Raw genomic sequence first — 12,765 nt, forward strand, 5'->3', positions numbered from 1 at the left:
TAACAAAGGACCAGCAGATGTCAACCACATGCCTTCCTATGTGACAGAGGAACTCCAGATGTCATCAGCCTTTCTTTGTGAAGGTATCCTCTTGTTGATGCCTTGGTTTGGACATTTACATGGCCTTAGAACTGTAAATTTGTAACCTAATAAATCCCCATTGTAAAAGCCAATCCATTTCTGGTATACTATATTCTGGCAGCTTTGCAAACTGAAGCACCATATATATTATTTCCTCAAAGAAATCCTCATTATGAAGTAAGAAATACATGCTTATCATTGCTCATTCTCAAAATCCTCAATAATGAGACACAGGCACCATTTTTCTCCAGACTTCTCTTTGAAGGAGTGGTGTGAGGGTGATGCAGCAATGTGTTCCCTGAAATCTGGCTTGAGGATTAGACAGGTCTTCAGAGAAACCAGGGAGCACAGTACAGTTGATAGGATGGCTAAACCCACTGGCTTGAAAACTTCTTCAGATTTAAGTTTGCTAGAAATGGAGAGTTTCACACAGCGTATGGTATAAATGGGAGGATTGGATATTCCTGATTAGTAGTCCCAGTTAGCAAGGAAGAGCCAATCACAGATTGAATCTGCCAAGGACAAGTAGAGGAAGACTGGGCATTAGGAACATGGCCAAGGAGAGCTGTAATAGTTTCAAGTAGAATTTCAAAGGATGAAAATAATTCGGGTACACTAGACTCAGAGTCAGGAACAGAAAAAGTTGTACTAGTAGCATGCTAAAAGAGAAAACATTAAGCAAATGTAAGGTAGAAAAGACAAGATGACATATTAATTGAAGGAAAAGAAATATGAATTTGGCAGAAGGAACACTTGAGCATTAGATATAGTTGTAGGACAGGCAGACATGCTGACCTGGCCCTCATGAGGTCCTCAGCTCTCACCAGACCATCACTGTGATCCCAAACCAGCAGAATTGTCTGGAAGACAGCCACCAAATGAGGGTCAGGAGGCCATGGGTAATTTATTCAGGGAAGGAGAGATTTTGTTACTATTTTTTAATTCCTCAATCATCGTCCTGAAATGGGGGATCCTGGCAGGTAAAGTGATGCTTCATATCTTTGTTTGGACACTCGGCCATTCCTGGAAAGTCAGATAACAGTTTGGAGAATGGGAGAACAGACGTGTTAAAAGAACTCCTTGGCCAGCTCGTCCTGTGTGTAAATCAGGTCCCCCAAACTACATATATATTTGATATGATGCAATGCTACATTCTTAAATATCAGTGCAGATTGGTTTGACTTTATATTATCAAGCAGGCTTGGAATTTGAGGCTGGTCGTTTGTTGTCTTGGTCATGAGTTAATGTTTACCTTTTGGTGGCCCACTGACTGCCAGCACATGTGGCTATGATTGAACGGTCCTTTCTGTGCAGATTAGCTGCGACTGCACTACCCAGAACACTACTCTTTCCCAGTGGTAGACTTCGTTTTAACCCCGAGCATAGAAGAACTAAAGCAATTTTGCCCACAGTTTCTGCTCTCTCGTTAAATACCATTAAAGTAGAGGCTACTATGGCAACAGCGTCATTCCATCCACTTAATCCTGCGGATAGCGTAATAGCCATACGTGTCCGAAGTGAATTGCTGTTGAAAATGGTTTCATAATAAGCATTTCTAAGCAGGGTGGCATTTTTTACTTCATTTCATTATGAATTCTTTCTAAGTTTTTTTGTTGCAATTTCTTTCAAATATATTTAAGGTTTTGGTACTTAAACATTTGCTTTTACCAGCTGTGGGAATAAAGGCTGATGGATGTCCCTTCTTCAAGGCAAATTATTTAGTCATTAAAGTAATTACCTCCCTCAAGGCTGCAATTAAAGAAGCCAGACAGTGCTCTGTAGCTCCATATCCAGTGGACTATACACATGCATTTTTTCTTTTTAAAAAGCATTTATTTTTAATTATAAAATGTTTTTGATGTTTTAAAAATTGCAATAATATGCAGTTGATCTGCATTCTTCCCAGATTCCTTAGTTGCGAATTTGCCTACTTGCTAACATTTACTTGTGACCCCAAAATCAATTCTCACACCCTTTCTCCATCATTTACAGACATGCATAGAATGGGGAAATTTTTGAGTTGCCCAATGTGGACATTTCCAGCCCAGCTTGGGCAAGGCGATGCTCTGTCTTCCTGTTTCAGTTCTCAGGCTGTAAACAAGTGTCCTTTTTGCAGTATGGTTAACATCGTGTTTTTCACATTTCTGTGCTTTTCCTTGGTGGTTTTGCTGCTTACATTGGCCCCCATGGTGTTGCCGGCTAGCGGTCGCGAGTGCGGGAAGCCTGGGATGCGCCTTGCATTTGGTCCCCTTTGTTCAGGTGTGCTGTAGTGCTGTTGATGAGTCAGCACTGTGTATTTGATGCGGTGTCTTTAAACTGAAGCACACAAAAAATGAGGTTATGTACTGATGGGCTGATGAAAATGTGACCAGAGGCTCACAGGAATCTAACCCAGTACATCCCCCCGGAGCAGCAGTTCAGTATTCAATATTTCAGTGTCGACAGTGAATTTATAGAACAATAAGTACCCCAAATAACAAGAATTGGCACACACATGCGTTCACCTATGGAATATCCAGATTTAAGGAACAGTAGCATTTTGTCATAGCTTCTTCAACAATTTGTCATAGAAATAAAAAATAATACGTTTTGCTAAAGCCTCATCCTACCCTCTTCACCAATTAGTCTTTTTAATGACTCAAGTTTACAGTTTCATAATTAGTATTCATTTATAGTTTTATAGGTATAAATATATAAATTAATATCTAATATAAATATATTTATAAATATTTATAAAATTATAGGTATAAATATTTAAGTTTAGATAAATATATATTTTATGCATAGGTGTAAATAGCTATCCATTGCTGCGTAACAACTTCCCACCAGACTTCCAGTTGTTTATCATCTCATCCATTACTAAGGATCATGCACCACAGAGCAGCTTCGCCAGTTGGTGCTTGTCCAGGGTGTGCCTCGAGGCTGCAGTCACCAGAAGCTGCAAAGTCCACTTCTGAGCTCACTCGTGTGGCTGGTGGCTGGAGACCCCCACTCTTATCATATGGACATGGGCTGCTGAACGTCCTCAAGCCAGCAAACCTGGTTTCCCCCAGAAACAGTGATCCAGGAGGGACAGTGCAACAGAGCACCCAAGGCAGAAGCTGCAGTGTTTTTTCTGTTTGTTTGTTTGTTTGTTTTTTGGCTTTTAAAAAGGGGAATTTAATAAGTTTCTAATTTCTAAGGCTGAGAATATGTCCCAGTTAAAATAAGTCTATAGATATGTCCAATCAAAGGCATCCAGGGAAAGATACCTCGGTTCAAGAAGGCTGATGAAGTTCAGGGTTTCTCTCTCAAGTGAGAAGGTACATGGTGAACACAGTCAGGGTTTCTCTCCCAGCTGGAAAGGCACATGGCAAGCACAGTGCAGTGTTTTTAAATCCTACTATTGGAAGCAAGAAGCTAGCCCTTCTGCCCTGTTTTGTTGGTCACACAGACCCAGCTGGTGCCATGTGAATGGGAAACACCAGCAGGCAGGGTCTTGGGGGTACGCCTAGAAGCTACCTACTACACCCCTGTCAAGAAGTATTACTAACCCAAGTTAGGGTTTTAACTTTAAAATTTAAAGGAATGTTATGATACTGGGATGTCCTTTGGCCACTTGCTTTTATTCCTCAACATTAGTGTCTAGGCTTTCCCTATTGATCTGAATATTAGGTCATCCTTTTGGGCTGTTGTATAGTATCCCATTGTAAGTTTATTTTCCTAGTCCCATGGCAATGCACATTCATGTCGTTTCTAATATTTTACACTTATGAATGGTATTGCAGTGAACAGGAATGACATCTAGCCATGGAATTACTAGGTGAGTTGGTAGGCCGCCTTCAGTGTTAAAGCTGGTTACTCGAATTTGTCTTCGAAGTAGCTGGCTCCACCAGCATAATATAAAACTTTCCATTCACACAAAGTATTATCATATTTGTTCAATTTTTATGCCAAGCCGTGTGCAGTAAATAGTTGCACCTTTTAATTGATTAAATGTAACTTTTGATATGTCTATTGGCTGGTTAAGCTTTTTCCCTTAGAGTGAGTTGTTCTGTTAACAGCCTGTGCACATTTTCCTACTTGTCTTTTTTAATTTATATAAATGAGTTCCTTGTATATCTGAGGCATTCAATTTTCTGGGTTATAAACATGACGAATATCTTTTCCTAATCTCTCTGGCTTTCCTCTTTACTAGTTTTTGGTGAATTCTGCTTATATGTTTTTAAAATTAAGTAAAATCAAATTTATCAATTGTTTCCTTGTGGCTTATGCTTGTGTGTCTTATTTAAGGAATTCTTCCTTAATCTAGGGATATATAGATTTTTCTTCAAGTGATACTGCATGCTTGTTTGAAGACCTCTTGTATAGAATGCATCTTAGTTGGATCTGAGTATTTCCTAATGGTGTCATTTAACTTGTTCCTCTAACATCATATTTCCTATAAACTGAAGTTTTGATCTAGAAGCTTGATTAGATTTAGGCTAACGATTTTGTGCGAAGCACCCACTGAATTTTAATCTCATTTCTGTCCTTTACCAAGTCCCATATATACCAGATCTGTTTCTGAGCATTCTTTTGGTCCCATTGGTCTATTTTCTATCCTTGGGCTATACCGTGTGGTTTTAATTTCTATAGTTGAAATAACATTTGATACCTGTATTTTCTATTTTTTTCCATGAATATGTCTTGTAGTATTAATTACCTTTCATTCTTCTTTTTTCAGAATTTCCCTGCTACTCTCCTCATTTCCTTTTCCTTTATGAGCTTGTTTATTTGGAAACAGAAATGCTGTTGCTGTTTTATTGAGTTTTTAACCACTTTAAACACAGTCTGTTTAATCTCTTATAGATTGTCCTATTGTTTGTCATTTATGGAGAACTAATCTCTCTGTAGACTGTCCTCTCGTGTTAGATTTCTTTCTCACTTGGTTTGTAATATTTAATCGTGGGCTTATCTTTCGTGGGAGTACTTTTTCCTTCTCAGAGACTTCAGTGTGCTTTTCACTGTGAACGTTTTGTTATAAAGCAGTTTGGCATTTGTTTGTGCTGGGCCACATCAGACCACGGGAACTTTAGGACTTCTATGCCAAGTAGCTTAAGGTGAAGATTTGGGAGCTCCATTTATCCTAGGAGAGTCTTTCTTGCCCTCCTCCCTCAAACCTTTTCCTCAGAAGGAGTCAGGCTTCCTTGTTGGCAGAGCTTTCCAGCCTCTTCTGCTGGTAAAGGAGCCATTTCAGAGCCAGCCTTCCACAGGCATCTGCTCCAGTGCCCACCTCTTTGGTGCTTGTGGCTAGGTCGCCCGTCCCCACCCGTTCACTGGAACCCCGGCACTAGGACTGGAACCCCAGTCACTGGTCCAGGAATGCCTCTTGTGTCTGAGCTCAACTGCACATTTAAATTGGGGGTTGTATTTTGTCCTCATTTCTGTGTATTATGGTAGGAAGAAGTTCCATCTTCTCTCCAATTACCATCCGATGAAGCCAAAATCTTCTCTCCCAGTGTCTTTTATTTGGATTTTTGTACTAATTTTGTGTTTGTCAGAAGAATCCTTAGCTTGTAGGCTCAGGCTTCTCTATAAGGGTTGGTTGGGAGGGGACAGTGAGTAGGGTCTCTTGAGTCCAGTCGCCGGGCTGCTTTTTAAACTACATATGATCTGCTTCCTCACCAACTCTTCTTCAGCCAGGGCATATGAAAATGGTAGGAGGGAGATGGGAAAACTTCCCCAGATGCATCTGTTAAACTGCCCCTGCCTCTCCTTAACTCGCCCCCACCCCTGTGGAGAATCACTGACCCCAGCTTAGAGCAGAGACAGACAAGTAAGGTGGAAGTTAGGGCACGTTGTTGAGCTGGACAAGTGGCCCCAAAGTCTGGGTCTTCCCACGTGTGGCTTCACATACCTGGGATAAGTGACAGGATGGGAACACTTACACCTGCTCTGTGTTTCTTAGGCTAAGTGTTCGATAGTTGGGAAAATAAGAGTGATAAAATTGACAACTCTCTGTTTTAAGTAGCCAAAGCCTCCAAAATACCACCCATCTCTTCCTATAGCTCGAGAGCTCTGTAGGATTCGGCTTGCACAGCCTGAGACACATCGTGGGTTTTAGCAGTCATTTCTTTGAGAGATTTTCTCACTGAAGGTTGAAAGTGGATCCTCTGGTGTGAGCTAAAGTTTAAAATAGAAAAGTTAGCTGCTAAGAGCAGAGTTTCAGAGGAAAGCCTCTGCCATCCACTTAGGAGGCAATCCAAAGATTCCAAGGCCTGGGAACCTCAGGACTTAAATCTGTCACCACACCCTTCTTTTACAGTGGGGAATGCTGAGGCCCTGGGATTTTTTAAAAATATTTTTATTGAGAAATAGCCACATACATGCAGTCCAACCATATTATACAGTTGGTGGCTCATGATATCATCACATAGTTGTGTGGTCTTCACCATGATTATTTTTAGAACATTTGCATCACTCCAGAAAAAGAAATAAAAAGAACGCATACATACCATACCCCTTACCCCTCCTTCTCATTGACCCACCGTATTTCAATCTACCCAATTTTTAACCTTTATCTCCCCCTATTATTATTTTTTTTTCCTACTCATCTGTCTATACTCTGGATAAAGGAAATGTCAGCCACAAGGTTTTCACAATCACACAGTCACATTATAAAAGCTGTATCATTATACAATCATCTTCAAGAATCAAGGCTACTGGAACACAGCTCTACAGTTTCAGGTACTTCCCTCCAGCCACTCCAATACAACATAAACTAACAAGGAATATCTATATGGTGCATAAGAATAACCTCCAGGGTAACCTCTCAACTTTGGTTGAAATCTCTTAGCCACTGACGCTTTATTTAGTCTCATTTCTCTCTTCTTCTTTTGGTCAGGAAGGCTTTCTGAACCCCAAGATGCTGGGTCCAGCTCATCCTGAGTGTCCTGTCCCTCACTGCCATGGAGAGCCATGCCCCTGGGAGTCATGTCCCACGTAGGGAAAGGCCCTGGGATTTTAAGTGGCTTTCACACAGTTGCAAAACCAAGCGATGGTGGCCGTGGGCCCAGTGCCCGTGTCCTCTGCCCACAGAAGTACACCTTCCCTCTGCAGGAAGCCTCTGAGGTACCGCAGCATCACTGTGACAGGCACGGCACTTTACCTGTATGCTGTGGGCAGAGCCCTGACCATTGTAATTTTATACTTGGTAAATTGGTATTTCCTCCTCCTCCACACAGATGTGTTAGCCATTCAGCTTTATTCTCCTTTTTCAAAGTTTTCTTCATTTCCCAAGGCTGCCAATACAAAGTACCACGAGCTGAGTCCCTTAAAACAGCAGAAATGTCTTCTCCCACAGCCCTGGAAGCCAGAGGCTGAAACCACGGTGTCAGAGGACCACTCCATCTCTGAAGTCGGTAGGGGAGAATCTGTTCCTTGCCTCTCTCCTGGCTTCTGGTGGTTTATGAGCAAGCCTTGGGCTCCAGTCTCTGCCTCAGTCGTCACATGCTCTCCCCTATGTCTGTCTGTCCATGTCGGTTTCTCCCCATCTTATAAAGACACCAGGCACAACGGATTAAGGCACACCCCAGTCCAGCTTCGTGTCAGCTTCCAAGATTATTTTCAAATAACGTCACATCCATGGGGCGGGGGGTTAGGATTTGAACATGTCATTTTGGGGACATGATTCGATCCATAACGGCACATGCCGGAAGGAGAAAGGCATAATTAAAAGTTTAACCTAAGGCATTAAATTCAGAATCAAAGATGATAACGAAGTAACACATGGCGTTTATATAGCACTGACCTTTACCACCAGGCCTCAGCTAAGTGCTGATCCTCTCTTAACTCCTAACATGGTCATCTTCACAGGATTGGGAGTAGGTCCTGCTATCATTATCCCCATTTTACAGATGAGGAAACAAACTGAGGCACAAAGAGGTTAATTATTGGGCCAAGGTCACACCACACATAAGTGGGGTACCAGGATGTGAACCCCAGAAGTCTGGCCCCAGGATGCCCTAAATCACTGCATCTTTAGGCCTCTCCTAAGTAAATCCCACGGTAATGAACACCATCTCTTTGATGGCCCTAGAATGAAGTAGATTGTGTCATAAATGTTCAGACCATCCGGTAAATGGTGTTCCTTGAAGATCTCCTCTAGAAATAAACTTAAGTCAACTTTCCTTTAGTGTTGAGAGCTGAGTAGCTCCTTGGCTACTGCTTCCCAGTAATGCATTATGTCCGATCACCCACATTGGTGCACTTTTTCAAAAGCTTAGAAAATATCTATTTTTCTGTTTATCAAAGTAACATATATAAACTGAAGAGAATTTGACTTTGTTAGCTTTTCCCTGTAAAATACAGCACGTGTTAAAGACGGGTATAAACTCCAGCAGTGGGCCTGGACTGCGGCTCATCTAGTCACGGGAAGTTCCTTTGCTGACTTGGCCGTAGTTTCGTAAAGCACAGGGTTCTCTCCTGAGAAATGTCAGACACTGACAGCTGGGCTCATGGGACTTTTCCGCTTGTGTCTTCTCAGAAATTGCAGGTGCTCCGGTGTCTGAAATTTCCGGGCCTTTCTCCACAGAGGACGTGGCCAGCAACTGCGTTCCTGCCCTCCCTTTGCACGAGCCCGTATTGTGGATTGTGTCCTACGCACTGATGAGCGTGTGTGGGCTCATCCTCCTCATCCTCATCGTCCTGCTGCTCCTTCCATGCCGCTGCCGGCACGTCCCCCGGGACCCCGAGGTGGTCAACGACGAGTCCTCGCTGGTGCGGCACCGCTGGAAGTGAGGAGGGCGCCGGAGCTCGGGCAGCCTTGACCTCAGCCAGTAAGAGAATTCCGTCTCACGCGCAGTGGGCACGGCCGCCTCCTGAGCACGCTACTCTTAAGTCGCTGTCCTTTTCCCAGATGTCTTCCAGGGTCCACTGTATTTTTGATTCCTGACTTTAAAGCTTCCTCCTTTTTCCCTATTTCCAAGAAAAAGAAAATAATGATAATAAAACCACCTCGTTCTAAACCCAAACAGAGTGACATGGGCTTCAGGCTTTATGTGACTAGGTGTGCCACAGAATGAGCAAGCCTTGGCTGGTTCTTTCCTCTCTCACACATCTGGAGAAATGGCCTAGGTAATGTGATAGCCCCTCGTGGCTTAGGGGGACTTTCCATCTTCGTTGCATCTGATGGTGTTTTGCACCAGGCCTTGACCTGGTCGGAGTGGAATAAGAAGGCCCATGGTGGGGTTGGGCGGGGGACAGCACAAGCAGCTATGGGTCCTTCAGCAGGAGCCAGAACCCACTAGGAGATCCAGTGCCTCCCACCAGCCCTTCTGAAGATGAAACCCTTTGGCTGGTCTCCGTGGTAGAGTGGAAAAAGAGAAAGCCTGTTCGTTCATACCCAGTGCTTCTGGGTGTCATTGGTATAAAAAACTACCTCTGTTGAGACTTGCCCCTGGGTGCCGTGCCTGGGCAGGGGTGCATGTAGCCTGGTTCTGGCCGTTACCCTCATTCCAACCTGACAAGTCTCATTCCAAGACTCCAAGCTGCACTCAACCCAGAGACGTCCAGGCGCCAAGCCACTCACGCTCACCTGTGCTTCCTCCTGCTCAAAGTTAATAAACAGGGTGCTGACATGAAAAACTAATTGCATTTCACTGCTTTCATGCATTCTCTTCTCTGAAGGGAGTTTGGTTATTACCCTACTAGTGATTAGGGAAATGACTGGATTCCTGTATTCTGACCAGAGAAAGGAAGATGGGAGTTATGAAATGGAAGCAGAGGGGACCCCCATTTTTTCCCCGTGCTTTGAAACCATGACTTTCCATCTTCAGAACCCTTAGGCCCGAGCACACCCATCAGTATCAGCATAAACAGGTGTGTTTCGCAGTTGGCCTGTACACCCCACCTCTTTGATCTGTTGGGCTTTGGTGAATGCGTTGGCATGCAGTGGCATCCTTTGTGGGGGAACCCCCACCTACTGTCATTTATTTGAGGCCTTTGCCAAGGAAAAGCATAAGCCTTTAACCCAACATAGCCAGCCTCCATCTGACCTGATGCAATTAGGGGAGGCTTCAAAGCCAGCCTCCCTCCTTTCTTGTTTGTGCGCCAACTTTGATGTTCGCTCCATATTGGGATGCTTTGGGGATGGGTTGGATATGTAATAAAATTCCACCAAAAGGGTTAAGTGCTATCTTCTCTGGCTGGAGTGTCCCTTGTGTTCTCAGCACCATGCATGTGTGTGTCTCTGCTCTGCTCCCTCGGTCCCCATGTCTCCTCCAAACTGAGAAATAAATGGCTTGGCCGGAGGGATGTGGAGGCCACCTATGCACATCACAGTGTGCCCAGCGGCCAGAAGGACGCTTCCGTGAGAGTCTCATGAGAGAAGATCTGAGGTGCATCTTTGAAGGAAAATGAATCTGCTGTGCTGTCCTTCAAAACACAGCTTGAGCCCAGAGGGTCGGTGCCCTCTTGGAGTGGTTGGTTGGGATGGCTCTGTTATCAGATGTTCATGACCGTCTCTGTTCTCAGCTGATCAGGAGCTCCTCATTTCAAAATGCGTTTCAGAGTTAGAGATCTCTGGCAGTGGAATTCTCCGCTTGTCCTATTGGCTTCCGCATCAATGATCAATTCCTGCTTTGTGGGCTGTGTTCTGGGTAGGAGGGAATGCAACACCTTAGACTGTGTACCACCCCCCACCCCCCGAACTTGCTGTGAGAAACCCGAACCCTGGAGCACAAGGAGGGAACTGAAGGTGTGACTGGATTAGTTTGGCTGCTCAGCTCTTCATACTGTCCAAGTCTTCTGTTTCATTTCCTCGTGTTAAGTTTCTGAGATGGGAACATTTCCCTCACAGCAGAGTTGCAGGCAGTATTCCCAGCACAGGAGATAATAACAAGTTAGGTTTCAAGTTAGACTGTTTGAGTGAAATTTGCTACGATGCTCTGGATGTTATATCAAATTTCTCTACCTTTTCATTGTGGATGTCATTGGATGTGACATTTTAATGGAAATACTTAAATTACAAAAGCATAACTTAGCAACAAGAATGAAATAGACAATTGAAATGGGACATATTGCTGGCATGCCTTGCCTCTAAAAATTAGATTTTGAGTCAAAACCCTGTTAGTGACACCCACCTCCTCAAGTTCTGTAAATTGATACTTAGCGTGGCAAACAGTCAAGCTTGCTCTGAATGGGAAAGAAAGTAGGAGCCCTTTGAGGTGTCCTTTTTGCCTTGTGATGCACTGTGGAAAATGCCGAAACCCAGGCCTTTCTGAGAAGCCATAGTTACACTTCAGGTTGTTGTCCAAAACCTTGTCAACTCTGCTGGGAAATGGATGCCTGCGTGGTGACAGGATTACTATAAGTAGAATGATGTTTCATATTCTTGATAACGTACTTGGAAGTCCGGAATGAAATTCTGCCTTCAGTAATTAAAAGTGTTCATAAGAAGTAACAAGAAACGAGATGGGGAGTGATTCTCCTTTTTGCCTTGGGAAACACAAACGATTGGTGTCGGTTCTTTTGGTCTGAACATTAGTCCATATTTCATATTTCTTTTTGTGAGCCTAAGACAGAACCCCTGCATTAAAGAAGCAGATGATGGAGGGGAATGTTCTCTGAACAGGTTCCATGTCCATACACTTGGAAGGACCGTTATCTGATTCCTAGTAAAATGCACACAATTCAGTTCCTGATAAATTGGGGGTCAGTTGCTATTCAAACGTAAAACAGTAATTGTCAGCAATATGGCTTTAACAACAACTCCACAAAGCTCTGGATAATGGATTCTGAAAATGGGTGTGATTTGGGGAATCCATTATCTCATTTAAGAGTTGAGGAGGGATGACTTAATTATTTAATAGGCTCTGTGCTCAGTTGGAAATTTGTTAAATTACCCTTAACGTTTCCCCATTTGGTGGGGTCGCCAAGTATTGTTTAGTTTCTAAGTTCTGGCCTTGTGCCACTTAATGTCACTGAAAATAAATCACTGCCTGACAACCTGTTCCATGAAAAGCAGTAATTGAGTTTCATAGACATTATCCTTATTAGTGGAAACCAAATAATTGGGTAGAGTCCCAGTGTGTTTTCTCTTGCATAAACTTATAATTAGAATTGGTTATAGAACTGTTCAGAGGGAAAACTTGGCTGCTAAGAATTTTTTTAATGACAAACAACCAAATATCAAAAAAAGAAAAGTAAAATGATGTTTTTTGCCAAGAGAAATACTAGATTTTTAGTGCCAAGAAAACTCCACACAGCAAAACTTGATGTGTACATTTCTAGTGAGTTTTAAGAATTTCAGATTTGAATTTATAGTTTACCAATTAAATAGCAAGCTGAAAAAACACATTTTGAGAGTGCATAAGAAAGATAAAAATCCAAGTGAATGCTAGAACACCACATAGAATTAGCCCTTTGTTAACGACTCTGTAATTCTGGGCATTCAAGTTTCTTTTATGTTGAGGAATCAGTCAGAGGTGTGGTTTATTTTTCTGGAACCCCAGACCCCAAACTTAAAGAATAGTCAAGCTGGAGCTGAGCATTGGGTGTCGGCATTGACAAAGTGAGAAAATGTGGCCCCTTAGACTTCATGTCATCCAAACCACGCGAGGATTATCTAATTCAAGGAACAGAGAGGAGAGGATGGTTGGGCCTTAGAAGTTCTAGAACCTGGGAAGAAAGTGGGGTAAGAAGTTGCCAGAGGAGAGGTCAGAT

The 12,765-nt window shown here is 43.0% G+C and overlaps 1 protein-coding gene across 1 annotated transcript in view; it reads left to right on the forward strand.

Moving 5' to 3' along the window:
• The window catches only part of BACE2 (beta-secretase 2), an 87,593-nt gene extending 77,277 nt beyond the window's left edge, over positions 1-10,316 (forward strand). Inside the window, exon 9 of the mRNA XM_077118951.1 lies at positions 8,588-10,316. Within this exon, the coding sequence (XP_076975066.1) occupies positions 8,588-8,841 (254 nt within the window). The 3' untranslated portion in view covers positions 8,842-10,316. The remainder of the gene's footprint in view (positions 1-8,587) is intronic.
• Positions 10,317-12,765: the final 2,449 nt, after the last annotated feature.

This window comes from Tamandua tetradactyla, chromosome 10, assembly GCF_023851605.1.
Source record: "Tamandua tetradactyla isolate mTamTet1 chromosome 10, mTamTet1.pri, whole genome shotgun sequence".
Lineage (NCBI taxonomy): Eukaryota > Metazoa > Chordata > Mammalia > Pilosa > Myrmecophagidae > Tamandua > Tamandua tetradactyla.